Source organism: Schistocerca cancellata, chromosome 9 (genome assembly GCF_023864275.1).
Source record: "Schistocerca cancellata isolate TAMUIC-IGC-003103 chromosome 9, iqSchCanc2.1, whole genome shotgun sequence".
NCBI classification, from domain to species: Eukaryota; Metazoa; Arthropoda; class Insecta; order Orthoptera; family Acrididae; genus Schistocerca; species Schistocerca cancellata.
Window position 1 is genome coordinate 64,373,343 of NC_064634.1, and position 24,530 is coordinate 64,397,872.

Here is a 24,530-nt window from a genome sequence, read left to right on the forward strand (position 1 = left end):
CACCATGGGGCTTCCTTTAATACTATGGAAGCTCTTTCCTGATTGCCTAACAAATGCTGAAACACTTTTTTTTTTTTGTAGTCTGTGTTTTCCAGATACTATGGATAGTCATAAAATTTTAATTATCACTTTGAAAATAGTAGTCACATAATTAATTTATTCTTTCTCTGCAGGTGTTTGTTTGTACTCCTGGCACACACCAAAATCCCCACAGCACCATATTGTAGCATGCTGGCATGAGCCAAAACGAAATGGCATATCATTCCCACCACCCTCTTCGCCATGCTACAGTGTTGTGGTGCGCAGATTTCAGTGTGTGCCAGGACTGCAAACATTGACCTGCAAATAAACGAAGAATTAATTGTGTGACTCTTTTTTTTCCAGGTGATAATTAAATCTTTGTCTACCGCTTGTATTCCTTTTGTTGCCAGTTTTGTAGACACCACCTCATTTTTATAATATCTGTTCATATTTAGTGTTATTCTCTTAACACCTCATCTCAAGCTCTTTCATTCTCTTCTTTCCTTGTTTTCTCCGCATTGTGTGTCTGATTTCCTTGTGATGCTGTATTACAGGTGAAAGATGGGGTTCCTAACCTGCTAAAATAGTACTGCCCTGGACAGAACTTGCTTAATACACAGCTTCCTTCCCCCCCTGCAGGTTCGGGGGTTAGAATAGGCCCGAGGTATTCCTGCCTGTTGTAAGAGGCGACTAAAAGGAATCCCTCCCCCTCAAGGGGGTAGTTAGCGCCTGCGTCCGGAGACGGACGGTTCCACAACCTGTATTTGTGGTCATTTTGGTTTTTCGCTTCGTCTCGTTTCTTCCTTCCTTTGGTTGGTTCCTTTCTTTGTTCTTCCCCATCTCACTGTCTTCCTTACTCTTTCCCTTGCCTTCTTCTCCTTGCCTTCTTCTCCTTGCCTTCTCTGGTCTCCGCCTCGGCGTTTGAGACAGTCTGTACTCTCTCTCTTCTTTTTCCTCTTCTTCCTTCCTCCCTGTGCGCAATGGGAATGTTCCCTCTCTCACAGCCAGTTTTCAGCCAAAAACAGCACAATTCCTTAGCCCCCATATGTTATACAGTTGGTTAGCTCCAAGCTGTTCATTTTTGTTTGTTTATTCTTATTCTACACATATGAAAGAAAGGTCACCGACATGGTGTGGCGATAGCATATTGTCATGTCGGTCTGATGGGAAACGAGACTGCTGCTGCCAAGGTTGCAGTCCTCGTACCTCAACCCACTAATTCTTATATTCCCTCCGATGATCTCTGTGTTGCTGTCTGTCAGGAGGTGTGGTCACTTTGGCATTGCCACTGATCCTCCCTTCGTGGGAATAAGCACTTGCAAAATCTGTCTCCTCCTCCTCCCCTCCCCTCCCCACCCAAGGCAGTCAGCAGAATAGTGAAAGTCTTTGGCAACTCTCATGATTTTCATTAAAATTCTCAGCAGTTGTTGGGGCTGAACTGGTTGCCAACAACACAATCCCTAGCCCACAGTTACGATGTTGTAACGCAGTAACTGTAGGCGTAAGATTTTTTACACTTCCAGTGTTGGGATTTTACAAATTATTCTGCACTAGGCGTTTGAGGAAAGAAATTTCCATATTAACATGTAATTAAATTGGGTCACTACATTAAATTTAGTGTTTTTTGATACTATCTGGCATATTGAAACTGATGGATAGTAGTGTTCTTTTAGCAGTCAGAATTGATGGATAGTAGCAAAATGAATACTGAATGGCAAGTTGCAGCTTTGCAAGTGTAGTTCAGGCACTTTCAGTTCAAATACTTTTGAGAGATGGGCTTGTTAGACTTTGAAATATTGGCTAATTAGTGTCATAACTCCACACCCTATAAAGGCTTGTTAGTTATTCCTATGGTCTTTTCCACTGGCACCAATTTTCAATATGAACAAAGGTTTTAATGAAGTATAAACATGAAAACACTTATTAATTTGTAAGAATTACATAGTTGTGAATTTATATTTCCTTCTCTCTTCCCCTCAAAGTATATAACATAGTTTTCCTACCAATCAATGAACTGTATATAGTACATCTCACTAAAGGGACAGACAGTAGTCTCCCATCTTGATGATATTCCAGCAGATTGGTACCATATTTCTGTCACTTTGATGTCTCAATGAAAGTGGCACCTTGATCCTCATTGACATCATATACAAGTCAGGGAAAAGTCAAGGCAGCTGTTTAGACAGTGAGCCTTGAGGGTTGTCAAACAGCTTCCTCCTCTCTCTCTCTCTCTCTCTCTCTCTCTCACACACACACACACACACACACACACACACACAAACCACAGCAATAATCCAGAAGAGGGCAGACAAGCACTGAGTAGACCTACTGCTAACTCCAGCATTTCGGGTTGGAATGCAACATTGTGTAGGATCGCAAGCAGCAATTTTGAGGGGGTGGGGAAGGGTAAGGGATAGTAGTGTACAGGTGGTGAGAGAGACAAATGCTCTCTGGTGAAGTGTGCAGGGACTAGACCGCCAACAGGCACAGCATCAGGAAGTTGTGGGGCAGGGAGGTGGGAAACAAAAGGAGCAAAAGAGGAGAGGAAAAGACTGGTGGATGCATTGGCAGAGGACTGCAAATAAACAGGGTGGGAGATGAGAATGGGGAGGAGAAGATAGGACAGAGGGGATGGAAACTGTTGGGTGGATGGTGCAGGGACACTATGTTACTGTAGGTTGAGGCCAGGACAATTATTGGAGTGGAGAATGTGCTGTAAGGTTAACTCCCAGCTGCACAGTTCAGAAAAGCTGGTGTGGAGGGAAGGATCTCCCACATTAAAGACACCAACCACTTTCTTCCCAACTCTCCACCATCCCCCCTCTCCCTTTGCCTCCTGGATCCCTAGTCATCACTGTTGATGCCATCTCCCTAACAACCAACATTCCCCACGCCCATAGTCTTACCGCTATTGAACGCTGCCTCCTCCTCTCCGATGGCTCTATCTGCTCTGTCCACATAAAGCCCACCAACCACCAATAGTACCTGCATTTTGACAGCCGTCATACCTTTCACACCAAAGACTCTCTCCCATATAGCCAGGCTATCCAGGAACAGCATGTCTGCATTGACAAACTCCTTTGCTCAGTATGCTGATGGTCTCCCAAGGGCCTTCACAGACTGGCACTATCCCCCAGACTTAGTCTGCAAACAGATCCCCATGCCATTTCCCCTCACACCCCCATCCCTCCCACCACCTCCAAGAACCAGCCACAAAGGAGTGTCTGTCACCTTCATCACCCAGTATCACCCGGACTGGAACAGTAGAACCATATCCATCACCATGGCTTTGATTACCTATCATCGTGTCCTGAAATGAGGGACATCCTATCAGACATACTAACCACCTCTCCTGAAGTGGTGTTCCGTCGCGCGACCGACCTCCACAGCATCATCCCAATTCGGAACACTTGCTACAAGGATGATATCCCTGTGGAAGACTCAGGTGCAAAACCTGCCCAATCCACCCAGCCAGCACTTCCTATTCCAGTCCTGTCACTGGTTTATCCTATCCCATCAGGGGCTTGGCCACTTTTGAAAGCAGCCATGTCATTTACTAGATCCGTTGCAATCATTGCTCAGCTTTTTTTATTGGTATGACTGCCAACCAGCTATCCACCAGGATGAATGGCCTCGGGCAAACTGTTGCAAAGAGCAAAGTAGACCATCCTGTGGCACAGTATGCAGCTGAACATAACACACTTGATTTCAGTGGCTGCTTCACTAAGCAAGCCATCTAGATCCTTCCATCCACCACCAGCTTTTCTGAACTGCACAGATGGGAGTTCTCCATACAACACATTTTCCACTCCCGTAATTATCCCGGCCTAAACCTACGGTATCGTACTATCCCCACACCGTAGCGCGCACGTTTTACTGATGAAGGCTGTGGCCGAAACACCTATGTGTAATTGTGCCTGTCTGTAACTTGACGTGTCTTCTTTACAGTAAGGAGCTATCTGTCTTTTCCTACATTGTTGATACTCTTACCTGGAGTTTCCATTGTTTGATTTCAGCCTTTAGGTTTGTGTTTTTTTATTCTGTAACAAATTTAATGGATTCCTTTTAGTACTCGTGTGCGTAATTTCACACTTTTCATTATTTACAGTCAGTTTCCACTTTTCACACCATACAGATATCTGAATTGTTTTGCAATTTGTTTTGATCACCTGATGACCTTATGTGATGGTAAACGACAGATCATCTGCAAATACTCTAAGAGGGCTACTCAGGTTGTCTCCTAAATCGTTTTTGTAGATGGAGAACTGCAGAGGTCCCATAACACTTTGTTGGGGAATGCCAGATTTAATTCTGTTTTGCTTGATGGCTTTCCATCAGTTACTAAGAACTGTGACCTTTCTGACAAGAAATACAATTTGATATTCCCTATTAATAGCAGTCATTACCTTGTGAGAATAAAGAAAAAGTGGAATTTCACGAGAACAGTATTTTATGTATCCATGTTGGTTGTTTGTCAATAAATTGTTCTCTTTGACGTAATTCATGTTCGAACACAGTGTATGTTCCAAAACTCTACTGCAAAACTGCATTAGCGATAGTGGTCTGCAATTCAGGAGGTTACTCCTATTTCCTTTGTTCGGTATTGGTGTGACTTGGGTAACTGTCCAGCCATTAGGTACGGATCTTTCAACAAGTGAGCGGTTATATATGGTTTCTAAGAGCAAAGCTGTTGTGTCAGCACACTCTGAAAGAACATTTTTGTCTAAGAAATGAATAACAGTTTCTTAGTGATACCCAAGTTTCTTTTACACTTGCAGCCACTTTAGATTCTAAGTTGGAATTCATCATTATTTCCATTCTCCACTTCCAAAGTATAAGACGTATACTCAATTTAGGAAATCTGTAAAGGTTCATCCACACGATGCCTCCCCCCCCCCCCCCCCCACACACACACACACACACACACACACACACACACACACACACACAACCACGTCCCAATCTTGCACATGTGCCTAAATTTCCAACAGGGCAAGCAAGCATGAGAAATTTCTTTGAATTTGAGGGCATTGTTGTAGCGCATTGCTTCCAGGGTTTGGTGGGAAACTATTGCGCTGCTTACCAAGCGAAAGTCAATTAATTGGTTCTGCTTGTGCAGGTGTGGGCATGTGGGCACATGTTTCATTGTGTACTGTGTTGTGGTTTTCATTTCACTTATTCAACATGCGCTATTACAATATTTATAATACTAAATGTTTAGATACCAAAATACACGAGAGTAATAATCTTAATTATAATGAGTTACGATCATATGGATGAAAAGTATTCACACTAGAAAACTTCTGCATGATTGATTTGAGGCTTTCAGGTAGTACATATTAAAAAAAAAAAATGCTAATGATTATATTCACAACAGTAAACGTGTGTATGATCGATATAAGGTTTTCATGTTTTATCAACGAGCGAGCTGCCTGTGTGTTGTGGTTATGCTTTAAGGTGATGTATGTGCAATGATATCTGTTGACAGGCAGTAACTAAGAACCAAAATAAACAGCTGTAAACAAAAAGAAACATTGTCATAATAGTTACTGTGTGTGTATTAAGCAATTCAACCCTAGCCCAAATTTTCAACTCTGTACTACTATGGTAACAGGGCTGGAATTACTAAGTGATTCTAACAGCTTTATGGTGATAAAATGTAAAATATTTCTACAAAAATAATAATGATTTATTGAGAGATCCATGCACAGCGTTGAAATTATTAACTCCATAGTTGCTTGCTATAATTAAGCTATGTATAAGTTGTAGTTATGTATTATCTACATAATAATACTGTAATTTTCCCATGTGCCTTGTTTAACACAGGTATTATTAGTAGACCAAAGAATGCCTGCAGTTCTGTAGAGTTAAGTTGAACCTAGGGTTCAAGGTATGAGTGTAGAATTTTACTGTCATCTGCACAATTATTGATATGCATTACTGTTACATTCTGCATTTGATTGGTGATCAAAAGCCTGAGACAGTCTGTCCTTGCTGTAATTGTGGTCTAAGGTGATGTGTAATATGTGCAGTTTCACATATTACGTTCCTTGAAGCCTGCTTGTGCACATTAGGTGGTACAGTGTTACGTACTGTATTTTACAGAGTGCACTTCTTTCTTTGAAAAATTGCCTCCAAAATTCAGGTACATCTTATACTCTAAAGTAATATAAAAATATCCAGTGTTTTATGTAAAATTCCCACCAGTCTTAAAAATGACTATATATTCGATGCTGTGGGAAAACCCTCTCTACCTGGCAACAATGGATTCAACTGACAGTAGCAGTACACCAATGCTTTGAACAAGAGTTGTCGGGATTCAGAAGCTTGCTGACACTGTCTCCCTCTCACCCTTCCATCACAAACCCAGAACACTGTGTAGCCTGTGATGCATCATTGCAGCCTACATTGCCAGTGAACTTGAAACAGATGTGTGTTATTGGTAACTAGATACTTTCGTAATGGAAAAAAATAAAAGTATTCATATGATGTGGGCTATAAATCGAAAGTAATAGCATATGCAGAACAACATGGAAACAGATCAGCATTTCGGCCTCCACCAACAGAAAAAAATCATTTGTGATTGGTGGGCTAGTGAAGAACTGAAAAAAAATGAGAAAGAGGACTGAATGAATGCAGAGTGACCAAAACTAGATGATGACTTATTGTAATGGATTCAAGGAAACTGTCAAAATGGCATTGGAATACAGAGATGATTCAAAAACGTGCTTGTAAGCTAGCACTACAGTGGAACTTAACAGGCTTATAAAGCATCATAAACTTAGCATGCAAACCAAAACCAAAATACCTCAGAAAATGCCACAAGAATATGAAGAGAAAACATTATCCTTCCACAGCTTTATTATTCAACATGAAAAGAAAACCAGTGTGGGGCTAAACCAAATATGGACAAAACTTCTCCAACGTTTGATGTGCTGAGTAACAAACTGTTGCTATGGAAGGTGCTAAAACTGTAACTGTAAAAACAAGCGGTCATGGAAAACTGCACTACATTGTTGTCCTTTCATGTTGTGCTGACAATACTAAACTTTATCTAATGATCATTTTTAAGTGCAAAACAGTGCCAAAACCTGAAATACTGCACAGATGATGTTGTTCACATACATGACAAGGTTTGGATGGCTGAGGCGGGTATGAAATTATGGATTAACAGAGTGTGGGAGAGAAGGAAAGGTGCTTTATTCAATAAGAGTTCTCTTCTGGTACTAGATCAGTTTAGTAGCCATTTGAAAAATTCTGTGGAACAGAAATTGAGACAGGGAAACACAGAGCTTGCTGTAGTTTTGGGAGGACTGACTTCACAATTGCAGCCTCTTAATGTCTCGATAAATAAACCATTTAAAGTGTATGAAGAAGAAGAAGAAGAAGAAGAAGGTTCACATGATGATTTTCAGGGATTTTAAAGATCATTTCGGTTTTATAAACAATTTTTTTTAAAATCTGGCTGTGCAGTCTATCACTCACATCCGCTTCATCTCTGATCTGTATATCTTCCTCAATCATATCTGCATCATCATCATTCTCATCTTCATTTCCAAAAATTGATTCATCATCACTCTTTTGTAAATCTGCTAAAACCTGCTCAAGACTATAGCCCATTTCAAAATGTGTATCGTCATCCATGATGAATAAAATAAAACACCACATGTCAATTCAACAAAATGCAATTCCTAACTGTGAATGTGTCGTGTGTGTGTGTGTGTGTGTGTGTGTGTGTGTGTGTGTGTGTGTGGAAAGAGAGAGAGAGAGAGAGAGAGAGAGAGAGAGAGAGAGAGTAGGAGCAGTATTGCCAAGTTCTTATTTTCATAGTAAAGTTGAATAGAACATTGGAAATCACATATTGTCTACCAGGAATATTTCCAGACCCCATTGCAATAATTTCAAATTGGTGTTCTACAAATGTGATATGAACATAAAAGTCTTTAAAACATATCTGGAGGATGAGAAGTCCACACCAACATTAAAACTGTTTCTTTGTAGTTAAATGAGCCTTGGGCTCTAAAAAGACCCCAGACACCAATAAAAGCTTCAAAATAAAAATAATTCATTCTCAAAAATTTCAGAAAAGGTAATATAAAGGCAGCTTCTTAACCAACTGACTGCAAATAATACATTGCTAATTGTAGTTCGAATTTCTAAAAGGTTCTGATATTGAGAAAGCTGTTTATGCATAGTGCAAGAATGTACTTCAATCATCAGAAAAATTACAAGCCACTGGTATATTGTGCAAACTGTCAAAGCCATTTGACACTGGAAATCACAATATCTTTTTAATTAAATTGGAGTATTATAGTGTGGCAGAATATGCCATTTTGTAAATGGTTCATATCATCTCTCTTTGACAGTAAGTAGGAAAGAGTTCTGTATTAAGGTTTCATTCATCACCCAACTGAGAACTTGTTACAGCAGTGTTTGACAACGTTCCACCATATGCCCTTTCCCTTATGTGTGTTAATGATCTTTCATCAGTGACATTGCAAGATGCCAATTTTGTTATGTTTGCTGTTGATACAAACATTGTAATAGCAAATGAAGTATAATTTTAGAAACAGTGGTTAATGAAATATTCATGGACATTAATACACTGGCGTGCAAAACTTCCACGTGATGTGTCACTGCCAAGTAACATAGCTTGAGGAAACTTTGTCCGTGTGTGGAAAGAACTTGTACTGATAACGAAAAGAAATCCACAGTAAAATGAACAGAAATGTCAGTGTATTCAAAGACAATAGTTACATTCAAGCCATGACAATTTATAATGGTCTCCTGGACCTTACAAAAGATAGGATATGGTTCTTAATAGAGTGCATGATCACCATGGATGGCAGTGTGTTCTGTGCAATGAGCTGCCACGCTGGCCACAAGGAAGGAAAGGTTCTTGTAGTAGGGCATTCAATTCCTTCAACAATGTTCCTGGGTGCATTACGTATTTACACATCTTGCCATTTGAGGGTTCCATCAACAATGTTCCTGGGTGCATTATGTATTTACACATCTTGCCATTTGAAGGTATGTCCAGCACCGTCGAACTAATCATTTTGATGGTCCAGGTGTTATGGTGTGAGGAGGCATAATGTTGCATGGGTGATATGATCTCTAGATCCTCAGATGTGCTACACATTGAACAGCACAGGTGGAGCAGCTCTTGGAATGAGAGGATATTCAGCAAATGGACTGGTCTGCTTGTTACCCTGACTTAAATCCCATCAAACATGTGAGAGATGCATTGGGGAGACATGTTGCAGCACATCCTCATACACACACTCGTGTGTATTTCTTGCTGTTACCTTCTGTACTGTACTGCAGCAGTTCGTTCTACATACAATCAGGGTCTTTGAGCGATGTTACTTGGCAGTGACATATCACGCAAGAGCTGCTTTTGTCATTAAGTTTTCCGTACGAGTGTTTATGCAGTCCAGCATTTACTATAGATTTTCTCACATTATATGTCTAAAATTTTATTTCATGTGTAGAGAAGAGGTTGAAAGTGTTAATTCTTACGATTACAACTCGATAGTAAATTTAATTTGGAGGAGTATATGATAAAGCTGCTGAAGTGCCTAAACAAATAATTATTTGCAATGTGGACATTGTCAGAGATTGGTGATATGAAAATTTAAAAAAGGCTTTCATTCTTAACTAATTTCACTTCCATAATGTTGTACAAGGCTATTTTTGGGGGAACTCATGAGGTCAAGTGAAAATATTCTGAGTCTAAAACTGTTGTGTGAACTCAAGTCATGCAGAAGACTCTTCAGGGAACTGGAGATTCTGAGTGCTTGCCCCAGAATATCTACTCCCTCATTAAATTTGTTATAAAGAACTATGAAATTCATACAAGAAATAAGAATAATCTTCAAAAAGATTTGAAGTACCTTTCTTTGGTCCAGAAATAACTTGCCAGCAGCTGAGGAAAAAAAAGAAACACTTAGCTAGTAATAAAATTCAGTTTGACTTTTCTAAAGTTTTGGTGGCCAACTCCTCCAGCTTCATTGTCAAATTTCGTAGTAGAATCAATTGATGTGTATATTTTATTAATAATATCAAATAACAAGTATTATTCAAAATCTTATTTGTGTATTTCCTCGGTGCAGTAATGTGATCAGTGTAAATAAGTGAAAAATTTATTCTCTGTAGGTCTTGCATATTATGACTCGTATAAATACTTGGAGTGGCATTGTATTATTTTATCTTATTCCGACATAATCTGTTTTCCTAAAGATGTCAGTAGAATTCAGAAAAATATGAAAGCTTTCTACACAAATAGAGAAAAATAATTTAGTTTACTTCTGGGGTGCAGCTGTTCACATAAACCTGCAGTAATATTTTACCAATTACTCATTACAGATGGACTTTTCCTTGTTTTTCATTGTGTAATTTTAAGGGTTAAATGCATTAAGGTCTTGTTTTCACTAATTACTTCCTTTTACATTTTCAGACAACCTATAGACCTGGACAAATTGTCAGAAGAACAAGCTCAGAGAGACATTAAAGACAACATTATCAAAGACTTTCCAATGTTTTTTGTATAATCTTGGATTTATATATACTGAAATATTGTTTTAAAACTGTCATAATTATGACTCCATCATACAGCAGTGTGTTAGTATTATGCTGTTTTTGTAATTTATGAAGTTTTAATTTACTGTTAACAATTATTGTGGAATTCTAGGTAACATGACTTCCGCAACTTTTTAATGGCTGAGGAAGTAGTGTACTGTGGAAATGGAATGGAATTAGCTTTCTAATAAAACTTTTTGCTTGCATAATTCAGATTATTATTGACCTGTTATGTAAATGATAAATCGTTTTGTATCGGTGCTGCAGTTTATGCTGAGCTAATGGAAAGAGGGAATGTTGGTGCTTTTAAGTAAAGTGTGAGGTTAGCCTCGTTCCATCTCGTACTACAGCTGAGTGCTCTGACATGTAATTAAAGACTGTCAAGATTGTCATATCCATTTTTTGCTGTGGGTTCATCTCTTGTGGATACTATGTTTAATTTTCCGGTATTTGTGCAAATGAGCATATGCAGGACTGAGCAACATACTTAGAAATAGTTGATAGCTTTCCCCTGGATCCACATTTTTTCTTCATTATTTTAATACATGCTCATATTCTCACTTCAGGCAAAATTGCTTCAGCCTCCTCCTCAGTTTTTTGCTCTTGATCATCTCGCCATTGCTGAACTTTCAATAAATTGTTTGTGGTGTTAACTGTGTCACGTCCTTGGTATTATAATAGCAGAACAGTTATTTAGTGGACTGTGTGCAGAAGCCTCACATGTAATCCATTACAAATTAAGCACTTAGGCTTACACAATTTCAAAACAGTGAGCATCACTCAGCTTTTTCAATTAATTGTTCGGCCACACATTGTGTTGCTTTCATACAGAATGTGGTATTTCTCTACATTGCATAGGTGGGAAGGTATGCTAAATACCATTCTACAAGTTAGGGTCACAATGGCATGTATTTTGAAACACTTACTGTGTTACGCTTTAAACAAATTAATATACATTTATTTGTTAGTGACCAGGACAGACCTTTATCACAGTTAAGTCCTGCTGCTGTTTAACAAGGTTCCAATTGTGATTACTGAAGTTGTTGTCTTTGATTTAATTGTGCTGCATTTCAATACATTTTTTATCAAGTTAGCAAAATATTGCAGTGCTCGTACTACTCTGCGCCTGGCAGTGTCGCATGATTGCCTATGTATTTCTCCTTTAATTGGTTGCTTCCTGTCCATCAGATCCTATTTGTATGCTTTATTAGAACAAGCCACTTGTTGCTATACTATTAAAAGCACATTAAAATCATGTTATGCGATTGGCAGTGTTCGCCCTGACTGTCCAGCCCCATGATATACAGGGTTTCCCATTTATCTTGACTGCCCTAAATAACTGTTTGTCCAGATACAAATTACAAAATATTTCAAACAAATGTCCTTTAGCCATCAGGTGGACATCAATCAGCATTAGTGCCTTCGTTGTACCTTTGTTTTTTTACAAAGATATGAACAGCGGTATTACTTTTTTAAGTGACACTGTATTTTTTATGCAGTAATTAATTTCCTCTCCTAAAGACCTATTCAAAAATTTATCACGGTGTACCATTCGTTGAAACATGATGACATAACCCAACATTGACTCTGAGCTTGGGATCACAAACTCGTCCACTTGCTGGAGTTGTCAGAAAACAAATGAAAACCAAGTAAAAACATAACACAAAACTGGCTTTGACTCTCCTGTACCATTGCCCAGGAGTAGAACATTCAGAGGCACTCAGAGTGGTGAACCTGGACACCGATACACTGGTGCACTCCTTGAATGATGAATTATTTACTGCTTCCAGTGTTGCCTGCTGAAGAGAATGACAAGCAAGCACGATACGTTCCTGCATGTCCTGTGGAGTTGTTGGAAAATCGTGATAGACGACTTTATTGCATCCCCAAAGAAAAAAGGTCAGAGGATTTAAATCAGGAGACCTTGCAGGCAAAGTAACTGTTCCTCCTCGACCAACCCAGCTGGCAGGATACCTTCGGTTCAGAACACGACTTGCACGCAAGGCATTATGTGCTGGACATCCGTCGTGTTGCTACCACATAAGCATTCTGGTTCTTAGCGCCACTTCATCCAGAAGTGGAGGAAGAATTTGTCGGGCCAATAATTGTAGTACCAAGCATCCCACACCAGACGTTAACTCTCCATTGACACTGATGTTCCTCCTGTGTAAACCATTGTGGGTTGTTCTTGGACAAATAATGCATGTTCTTGTATCTACCTGTTCTTTATTTGAGAAGGAACATTCATCTATAAATAGAACATTGGAGAAGTAGTTGGGGTTGGCAAGGATTTGCTGCTGTGCCCACTGACAGAACTGTACACGACTCTGGAAATCATTCCCATGCAATTATTGATGTAGAGGTACATGGTAAGGATGGAACCGATGACGTGTAAGAATACAATGTACACTGGTTTTAGGAATGCCAATCTCGTGTTCAATCTGTCGTGTGTCACATGTGGATTCATAGCAATGGAAGCTAGAACAGTAACTTCGGCAGCTTCATCTGTGTGAGTACGACGACGATTGCATTGTCGTGAGTTGAAACTTCAGGTTTCCTGAAGCGTTGCAACAAGACGAGAAAACACCCGTCAGGAAGGTGGGTTCTTGTCAGGATATCATTCTCTGTACAGTTCTGCTGCCTGCATAGTATTTCACTTACCTTCAACAACAACAATAAAAGAAACATTATGTTGATGCAGTTTGTAGGGAGGACAGCCTTTACTTCATGCCTACTCTACACAACAGTATCCAAAAGGACTAAACTACTGTACTAAATGTACCCATACATAAGCAAACAGTACTGCAATTACTGTTCTGCTAACTTACATTCCGCATAGATGTAGCATTTCTACTGTCTCTTCGCTGGTGTACATTCTACTTATGCTTACATTTGTCTTCTGTCAATGTCAGCACTTGCATGTGTTCCATTACCCCAAGTATCTGCACTAAGCACTGGGAGCATCAACGTCATTGTTGTGTTAAGTAATTAATAACGCTGTGTTCCAGTGAATGGTACATTGTGATACATTTTTGAATAGGTTTTTAGGAAAGGAAGTGAATTACTGAATAAAAAATACAGGGTGCCATTGAAAAAAGTCATACTGCTGTATGCTGCAACAAAGGCCAATCATGCTGACTGATGTCCCCCTGGCGGCTAAAGAACATTTGCTTGAAACAATTAGTAATTTGCATGTGGACAAACAGTTATTTAGGATGGTCAAGATAAATGGGACACCCTTTATATCTCATCCAGACTGACGCACATAGTCTGGAACAGAGCTAAAAATGCACTGACATTGTCCAGGAGCATTTGACCATGCTTATGCATAACTTCAAATGTTCAAAGATGAGGCTATGTCAAAACGACAGTGTGATTAAAGAGATGGGATATTGCTACAGTTTTAGTTACCTCTGAAAGTTTTCAATAGACAGTGTTAATATCACTTGAGGTTAACATTTCAGTATTTCTCAGACTAGAGTAGCTGTGCTCAAATCATTCAGAGTCACAATAAAAAGATATTGTATGTATATATACTCTTTGATGGAAGAAACTTGGTAAACTTGAGGGGACTGTTTACCTGTGTTAAGTGTTTTGTGTAAATTAAGATATGGGAGGCAAGATTGAATGTCTATGAAGAATGCATAATGCGTGCATAATTAGTTTAATAAACACTTAACATATTGTCTAATGAAGTGAATGTGATCCAGTTACTACAAGATAAAAAAGATTTTATTCAGTCCTCATCACATAATGACATACCTAATACTGGTTCCTGTTGTGACAGTAATGTTCTTGTATCTACCTGTTCTTTAACCTGTTGTGACAGTAATTTAAACCAAATACAGAGTTGAGGGTTTTTTTTTTTTTTTTTTTTACACAAAAACACCAAGTCTGAGTATGGAGCAGTCTGCCGTTACATAAATTAGAAAGACACCCAATTGAGGATGGTGATCTGGCACTGTTCCTCTCACAACTAATGAAAAGAAAGCAACAGGTAGTTATAAAATCAAGTCAAGAAAATTATTCACAAGATGGGAGGAAAGAAAAAAATTATCAGGAAGTCCCATAATTTTAAATTTGTCACATATCTGCTTTATTATTATTATTATTATTATTATTAATGATTTTCCATAAGTAAAAATTTCTGTTCTGTTTTATTTCCATGTACCCCACTCCTGTATATACTGCAAATGGAATTGTAGAATCAGATTTTGAAAACAGTCTCAAGATGTATCTGATACTTTAATGCAGTGTTATGCAACTGTTGTGCTGTGGCACTCTAGTGTACCACCACAAAATGACAGGTGTGACATGAACATATCCATATTGTCATAAGAAATTAACAGATTTTGCCTACAGACAAAGTGCAAACTGTATGTTGTTGTTGTTGTTGTTGCGGTCATCAGTCCTGAGACTGGTTTGATGCAGCTCTCCATGCTACTCTATCCTGTGCAAGCTTCTTCATCTCCCAGTACCTACTGCAGCCTATATCCTTCTGAATCTGCTTAGTGTATTCATCTCTTGGTCTCCTTCTACGATTTTTACGCTCCACTCTGCCCTCCAATACTAAATTCGTGATCCCTTGATGCCTCAGAACATGTCCTACCAACCGATCCCTTCTTCTAGTCAAGTTGTGCCACAAACCCCTCTTCTCCCCAATTCTATTCAGTACCTTCTCATTAGTTATGTCATCTATCCATCTAATCTTCAGCATTCTTCTGTAGCACCACATTTCAAAAGCTTCTAATCTCTTCTTGCCCAAACTATTTATCGTCCATGTTTCACTTCCATACATGGCTACACTCCATACAAATACTTTCAGAAACAACATCCTGACACTTAAATCTATACTAGATGTTAATAAATTTCTCTTCTTCAGAAACGCTTTCCTCGCCATTGCCAGTCTACATTTTATATCCTCTCTACTTCGACCATCATCAGTTATTTTGCTCCCCAAATAGCAAAACTCCTTTACTACTTTAAGTGTCTCATTTCCTAATCTAATACCCTCAGCATCACCCGACTTAATTCGACTACATTCCATTATCCTCGTTTTGCTTTTGTTGATGTTCATCTTATATCCTCCTTTCAAGGCACTGTCCATTCCGTTCAACTTCTCTTCCAGGTCCTTTGCTGTCTCTGATAGAATTACAATGTGATCGGCGAACCTCAAGGTTTTTATTTCTTCTCCATAGATTTTAACACCTACTTCGAATTTTTCTTTTGTTTCTTTTACTGCTTGCTCAATATGCAGATTGAACAACATCGGGGAGAGGCTACAACCCTGTCTCACTCCCTTCCCAACCACTGCTTCCCTTTCATGTCCCTCGACTCTTATAACTGCCAACTGCTTTCTGTACAAATTGTAAATAGCCTTTCACTCCTTGTGTTTTACACCTGCCACCTTCAGAATTTGAAAGAGAGTATTCCAGTCAACATTGTCAAAAGCTTTCTCTAAGTCTACAAATGCTAGAAACGTAGGTTTGCCTTTTCTTAACCTAGCTTCTGAAATAAGTCGTAGGGTCAGTATTGCCACACGTGTTCCCATATTTCTATGGAATCCAAACTGATCTTCCCCGAGGTCGGCTTCTACTAGTTTTTTCATTCGTCTGTAAAGAATTCGCGTTAGTATTTTGCAGCTGTGACTTATTAAACTGGTAGTTCGGTAATATTCACATCTGTCAACACCTGCTTTCTTTGGGATTGGAATTATTATATTCTTCTTGAAGTCTGAGGGTATTTCGCCCGTCTCATACATTTTGCTGACCAGATGGTAGAGCTTTGTCAGGACTGGCTCTCCTAAGGCCGTCAGTAGTTCTAATGGAATGTTGTCTACTCCCAGGGCTTTGTTTCAACTTAGGTCTTTCAGTGCTCTGTCAAAACTCGTCATGCAGTATGATATCTCCCATTTCATCTTCATCTACATCCTGTTCCATTTCTATAACATTGCCCTCAAGTACATCGCCCTTGTATAGACCCTCTATATACTCCTTCCACCTTTCTGCTTTCCCTTCTTTGCTTAGAACTGGGTTTCCATCTGAGCTCTTGATATTCGTACAAGTGGTTCTCCTTTCTCCAAAGGTCTCTTTTAATTTTCCTGTAGGCAATATCTATCTTACCCCTAGTGAGATAAGCCTCTACATCCTTATACTTGTCCTCTAGCAATGCCTGCTTAGGCATTTTGCACTTCCTGTCGACCTCATTTTTGAGACGTTTGTATTCCTTTTTGCCTGCTTCACTTACTGCATTTTTATATTTTCTCCTTTTGTCTGTTAAATTCACTATTTCTTCTGTCATCCAAGGATTTCTACTAGCCCTCGTCTTTTTACCTACTTGATCTTCTGCTGCCTTCACTACTTCATCCCTCAAAGCTACCTATTCTTCTTCTAGTGTATTTCTTTCCCCCCATTCTTGTCAATTGTTCCCTTATGCTCTCCCTGAAACTCTGTACAACCTCTGGTTTAGTCAGTTTATCCAAGTCCCATCTCCTTAAATTCCCACCTTTTAGCAATTTCTTCAGTTTTAATCTACAGCTCATAACCAATAGATTGTGGTCAGAGTCCACATCTGCCCCTGGAAATGTCCTACAATTTAAAACCTGGTTCCTAAATCTCTGTCTTACCATTATATAATCTATCTGAAACCTGTCAGTATCTCCAGGCTTCTTCCATGTATACAACCTTCTTTTATGATTCTTGAACCAAGTGTTAGCTGTGATTAAGTTGTGCTCTGTGAAAAATTCCACCAAGCAACTTTCTCTTTCATTTCTCTACCCCAATCCATATTCACCTACTATGTTTCCTTCTCTTCCTTCTCCTACTATCGAATTCCAGTCACCCGTGACTACTAAATTTGTGTATCCCTTCACTATCTGAATAATTTCTTTTATCTCATCATACATTTCATCAATCTTTTCGATATCTTCAGAGCTAGTAGGCGTATAGACTTGTACTACTGTGGTAGGAGAGGCTTCGTGTCTATCTTGGCCACAACAATGCGTTCGCTGTGCTGCTTGTAGTAGTTACCCGCATTCCTATTGCTTTATTCATTATTAAACCTACTCCTGCATTACCCCTATTTGATTTTGTATTTATAACCCTGTATTCACCTGACCAAAAGTCTTGTTCCTCCTGCCATCAAACTTCACTAATTCCCACTATATCCAACTTTAACCTATCTATTTCCCTTCTTAAATTTTCTAACCTACCTACCTGATTAAGGGATCTGACATTCCACGCTCCAATCCGTAGAACGCCAGTTTTCTTTCTCCTGATAACGACTTTCTCTTAAGTAGTCCCTGCCCGGCGATCCGAATGGGGGACTATTTTACCTCCGGAATATTTTACCCAAGAGAACATGATCATCATTTATCCATACAGTAAAGCTGCATGCTCTCGGGAAAAAATTATGGCCGTAGTTTCCCCTTGCTTTCAGCCGTTCGCAGTACCAGCACAGCAAGGCCGTTTTGGTTATTGTTACAAGGCCAGATCAGTCAATCATCCAGACTGTTGCCCTTGCAACTACTGAGAAGGCTGCTGCCCCTCTTCAGGAACCACACGTTTGTCTGGCCTCTCAACAGATACCCGTCCGTTGTGGTTGCACCTACGGTACAGCTATCTGTATCGCTGAGGCACGCAAGCCTCCCCACCAATGGCAAGGTCTGTGGTTCATGGGTGGTGTATGTTTTCAAAGCAATTAAATATAATTTGTTTCCCTCCGCTCTCCTGATATGGTTAGGTTCATTGTATGGAGTGGTCTCTCCTTGAGTGCAGGTAATGAAACCATCAAGGCTCCCCCCCCCCCCCCCCCCAAAAAAAAAAAGAAAAAAAAACTAAATATAGTTCAAAGGCAATATTGCGATAAGTAATTATCTTATACATTTTTTTATGGGGTGTTGGCAAACATGCTCAGTCCCAGCATGTGTTGTGTTTGGTGACAAACTCTCAGTAATGCTACTATTGTTCCAGTAACTTGAAACAACATGAATCAACAAAAATTCCTGTCTTTTAAGTAAAGATGTGAATTATTTTTGTCAGTTGTTGGAAAAGATAAAAATAAGTGAAGCTCATGACTGTGTCAGTATGTGTTTTGCAGAAATTACAGGAATCTATCTGTAAGGTAGCCAGACTTGTTGTAAAGGCCAAAACACCATACACAACAGCAGAAACATTCTTAATGCCAGCATGTAAAGAAATTTTAAAAGTAGTGCTTAGTACAGAAGCTGCTACTGAAATATCATGAACTCCTATTTTTGAAGGAGAAAATATAGAGCAGTATATTTATTACACCGATACAAAACACTCACTCTGACGTGCTTGGGGTCACACTGCATAGCCTACAGACCAGTTGCAAACTACTCTTTTTAAATCACCGAAATAATGCAATACACTAATTTGTAGACACGAAAACAACTCGTAAATTGTCAAATAATGTATTTTTAAGGCTCTGCAAACATGCTCAGTAACTGTAAACTGTCGAAATAATGCATTGCACAGCCTGCAGAAATGTTCACAAAATAATGCAACAAACACGTCCACTACTTGTAAAATTGTTAGAAAATAATGCATATTTAATGATCTGCCAACATGCTCAAAAAGCTTAAACAGCAGGGAATAATGACCTGCACAAACACTCACTGCACGTAAAAAATGGTTTTGAACTATCATCAACTGCATCATATCAACGAACTCTTCCCTACAGAGCTCCAAGGTGTGCATGCCGGACGGCGGCACTCACACCGGTCCCATACGCGAAACACCTCTGGGCCGCGCGCACATGTTTTCCATTGCTGGTGCGATGCCTTTCTACCTGCGGTCCAGCAAAGACCTAATTGCCAAGTGACTCTCCAATGTAGGTGCAGCTAAAAGGTTCTCGATGTTATGCTGACATCACATGTCTATGTAAATAACAGCCAAATCTTCCTCTGAATGCGCTATAGAAGTCTGTAGTAATGCTTCCCAGAATAGCACAGGGTACTTTCTCCCTAGCGATCCTAAAGGGACACCTCCGGCCACGCACATGTTTACCCAGCCACCAAGTGTACCTGCAAGTAAAGCATCAAGTAATAGATGTCTGACTAGCTATTCACCATCGCAGGCGCAGCTAAAAGACTGTCAGTGTTATACTGATGTCTTGTGGCTATGTAAATACGAGTCAAGTGTACCTCTCGGAAATACTAAAGTGCCACAGAAATAGTTAACGGTCACTTTTGTAGGAGGTATCATGATGCCTCAGCTTGTCTGCTTGGAAATTCTTATTCTAACAGGACCTTTTTATAATAATAGCCTGGAAAAATGCCAAATTCATACCTCCTGATGGCACCCAGTCCATCACGTGTTACCCTTCCTGGTAATCGTTAAGTCCAGCTTCCAACAAACATCACTGAAACGCGAACATTCTCACTGCTATGTAGAGGCTCCTATGTCCTAGGACAAAGGGTGTCTTGTGAATGAATGGAGCAGTCTGATCGGCTCTTAGTGAATTTACCTGCAAAATTACTGATGCTGTCGGTGTGGAAGCATTGTCCGCCTTTTTCTTTCTGCAGATGAGATTTCAGTGGCAAAACTATTTTGTAAAGATCGCCATATCACACCGACAGTTAAACCCTGCATGATCAAATATGGGAAGACACTTCCACAATTACACTGCTCTGCCCCTGACGACAGAAGCTTGAATATTTCAGCGGGCAACAGATCTCCACGTACCATAACGATGTAGTAAACACACAATTAGTATCCTTCACCATATAAAATCGCCACTTCTGCATCCTGAATATAGCTATTGACCATCAGACTCTCGTACATATACTGTGAAGACTGTTGTACAATGGCTGGGTTGGTTCCCCTCGGTACAAAGGCGTTACTGTTTCTGGTCCCCTACCTGCTTGCTTGCTACATCCATCTCCAGACTCTGGGATTACAAGAACATATGTATTGTCCCATGGTTTACCCAGAACATCATACCATTTTTGCGAGATACTTTTGATATCAAGCAAACAGCAGTATGCTACCAATCGCGTGCACAGTATAATTCCAAAGATATAGACTGGAAAATATTTCTCTAGAAACCCGAAACTTTACTGAGGTGCAGCATGTTGTAAACCACTGAGAAACAAGAAACTTATCCCATCTGCAAAGATCTTTATGTGAAAACTCGAAAAAAATAGAGGAAACTGATATTTCCACTCGTTACCGATGTCGGTGATATAACAGATTCCAAATCATCCTTACAATTTACAAATGCAACTAAGGTGCTTCTCATGTCTAGAGAACCAGCAAACATGTCTTCCGCCTGTCTTTCATCTGCTAGATGCACCCACCACAGTCGATGTTCTCACAACCAAATAAAAACGGGAAATGTGCAGAAGCAGTCAACCACACAATTTACAATGGAGGGAGTAATGGTCCAGCACAAACACATGTCCATATTGACTCTTCTCAAATTTCCATGGAGAACACGCGCAATCACAAAGGCTGCCCAATACATACTAAGTATTAGTCTGCTATTCAACCATCTCGAGGGTGACACAGTTGGTCAGGTACATTCCGGCACACCAACGGGCCTCTCCATTCGGACAGCTCCTGTCATTAGCCGGAAACTTGAATCATTCCCACCACAGGCCACTGCCGTTGTGCGCCACAAACCACTAGACAGAATCGTCATAGGAAACCAGCCACATACATATTTGATCGTCATACTTACAATTAAATATTACAATCACGGTCTAAATTGGACGACATTCGACAAAGCGAAGTATTGGAAATACACCCTGCTGATGGCCTTGGCCCAGGAAACAGAAATATCTGTACCATTCTTATGACCTGACATACTCCCCTCTGCTATCACAGTATTCCATGTCAAATCCAGACCTTCCTTATGACTGAATATCATCATTTTCTTTGCACGTGTCTGAACACACTCACATACTTTATAAGCCTGATGCTCAAGGCAAATGTATCGAGCATTCCCTGCTACTAAGTACAATACTTCATCAATGACTGATTGCTGGCAATAGGAAACAATACTGAGCGAAAATCAGCAATAGGTGGACATGTCTCATAAGTTTTTCCGGCGAGTGGTACCACCATGTCTTAGAAAGATGTTAAAAAAACATGATCGCAATGGCCATTTTACTGTCACAAGCAGTCTTGGTTCTACAGGTGCTCACAAGTATCCATGTTAAAAGCTATACTGGCTTTATAAATCAAGATATGACATTATATCCGAATGAAATGGTTTTTCCAGATTAATACTGCGACAGTGATTATAGACTTTGATAGCAGTAGTGTATATTATCAGACCGAAAATGCGGTTACACATCACCGACTGGTTTAAGCTCATAATAAGATCACCAAATTTAGAAAGTGATTCGGCGAAGGAATGTGTTATGAATCTGGTATTTGCAACTCCCACATGCCGCCGCTAGATATTCCTCCAGTATTTATAATGGATTCTGCCTCGGTGCCACGTCAGAGGTTTTGCGATATATCTTGATTGAGAATGATCACAAACAGCAGGTTGTGTGTTGTTTGAGGTTGTAAGAAATGTAGACCAGCTTTTCAGATCACTAGTGCTACGTTTTCCGGTAGAAATGCTGTCTACAATTTGGAATCAAGTCTTTCTATTCAACTACACACCTGCGCTGGATCCTATGGAGAAGTCTTTTAGTGATTACAGCCACTAGTGAACCATATTTCTAGCACACTCATATCTCAAAACGAGTTAACTTTTTCAAATCCTTCTGCTAAAGTAAAATTTTAGACTGTCCCTGTGCCTCTTGCAACTGCTGCCATTTCTGCAGCTTTGCACATGTGATTGTTTTAATTTAAGTCAGAACTGACCAGAAGTCGGAGAGAGCTATATCCGCCATCTTATGCAACCCGTGTAGAAACAGTGACCTGAGTTAGTGTGACAGGACCATGTTTTGACAATCCAGTGGAAGTGGGAACATGTTGTGTAGCTCCGCCAACAGTGTACGGTGTGTAAGATCAACGCCAAACGAAGCCTGCTCCTTCAACACGAGGTAGTATGAAAGACAGTACAGGAACTGGGAGAAGAGGATTTTGTTACTGCATTGTGATGTGTCCTCAAACTAAATACAGGTACTGCAGTCTAAAGCAGATCCGCATCCCTCCATACCTCGGGGCCCATTCACCTCGACCACCTCAACATGCTAACACCGTTATTCTGTAACATCCAGCAGAGAAAAATTATGATCTATGAAAGCTCCACTAACTTCATCCGATAGAGAACTCAATAAGATTTTTGCCGCATCTCTCTCCTCCCACATATCAAAAACAAATACTGTCTGCATGCTGGCATCGAGCACATGGGACAATCCTATTAAATATACAGGTATTGATCCATTGCACAGACCAGTTTAAAGTTTCATCACGTGTACTGTAGGAGGATGACCATATCCCACAAACTGTACTATAATTCAAAGAGGCCCTCCCTGTGACCCTGTATCGTTGTTTAAAACACTGTATTTTTTTCTTCTGTAACACGCTTTGTACACTGCCATACATTTTGTTTTTTCCCCCACGATTTCGAGGTCTGTGTCAGGTTCTAAACTGACATTAACACATTTTGATCCATTGCTTCCCACAGAAAACTAGACAACACATGGTATAAGTCATGTTGTTACTGCTGCTACTATAACACATCACACACACTGGATGATTTTAAATAAAAGACAGTTACAACTTAGGAGCATTTCCAAACTGCTGCACAAAGCTGACTGACGACTTCTACATTTAAACTCATCTATCACAGTGAGAGAATAGCTGAGGGCTCTGCATTCCATTTTGACTGATTCCTCATATCGCAGTCATGTATGCGATCATTGTTTCAGTACTAGCCATCCCCAGAAGGTGTTGCATCTCCACCAAAACTCTTTCTCCATCTCAAACAAGTGATGTCAGTCAATCATTATGTGGTAACCAACAGCATACCAGTGGAAGGATGGGATGGAAAAGACACTGTCAATGTACTGTAATAATAAGCATCACAGTTGATAGTGTGGACAATTTCAGCAATTTTACAGTAATTTCAACACCAACCAATGGCGCTACAGTATGCTTCCCAATTTCAGCATCATTGCTAAACGGAACCTTCTCTACTTTTCGAGTATCATTGCGAATGTAGATAGATGACTGCACAGTACCATCCATTCATTGTTAATTCTCAAATATGTACATCATCAAAGTATACCAGACAGTGATCTACATATTTCTAACACCTCAAGCATAGTGCATAATTTACAGTCTTACTCTAAGCGGATGGGAGTCACAGAACATTCTTGCATTCTTAGGATAGAGACTGAAAGACTCCTCCACACTTGTCTTTAACCAACCCACCCTGCAGCACTGTTACTTATTTAATCTGCAGCTGATCAGAAGTAGACCGCTACATTCTGCATCTCATGAATGAATGGAGCTTGCCGCACCCTACCAGGGGCACAAGATTTTTACAGATGCGCGCTTATCGAGCAGGTTAGGACACCTTATCGGTGTTTAGTAGTAGATTTGAAAGTGCTGTGATGTAATATCAGACGGTTAAGAACAACAAGAAATGACTGGTTTTGTGCATGTTGGAGCTCCGGGCGGATTGAGTTCGAAGCACTTTTTTACGTAAATCAACCACATTATCAACTCTAAAGTATTGTTCTAGAATCTGAGATTAGTACTGTGAAGGTATTGGTAAGAGAGAACGTAAACAGATGCACTCCCAAGGTTACATGGTTCTTCACTTAAAATAGGCTGTAATGTTAGTTCGCTTCACTTTCCGACCTATTAGTTGTATGGAATGTAATGCTGTTAATATTCCAATGTAAGAAATATATTTCCAGCGTATGACATACATCCTTCTTGCCTGTTTATCTACCATAAACTATAGTAACAAACCGTAAAATGAAAAAACTACTT

The 24,530-nt window shown here is 39.8% G+C and overlaps 1 protein-coding gene across 2 annotated transcripts in view; it reads left to right on the forward strand.

Annotated features, from left to right (window-relative positions):
* LOC126100165 (protein argonaute-2-like) overlaps nucleotides 1-10,811 on the forward strand; it is a 288,991-nt gene extending 278,180 nt beyond the window's left edge. For both annotated transcript variants that reach the window (XM_049910711.1, XM_049910712.1), the window contains exon 22: nucleotides 10,481-10,811. In XM_049910711.1, coding sequence (XP_049766668.1) covers nucleotides 10,481-10,574 — 94 coding nt within the window. In that variant the 3' untranslated portion in view covers nucleotides 10,575-10,811. The remainder of the gene's footprint in view (nucleotides 1-10,480) is intronic.
* The last annotated feature ends 13,719 nt before the right edge of the window (nucleotides 10,812-24,530 follow it).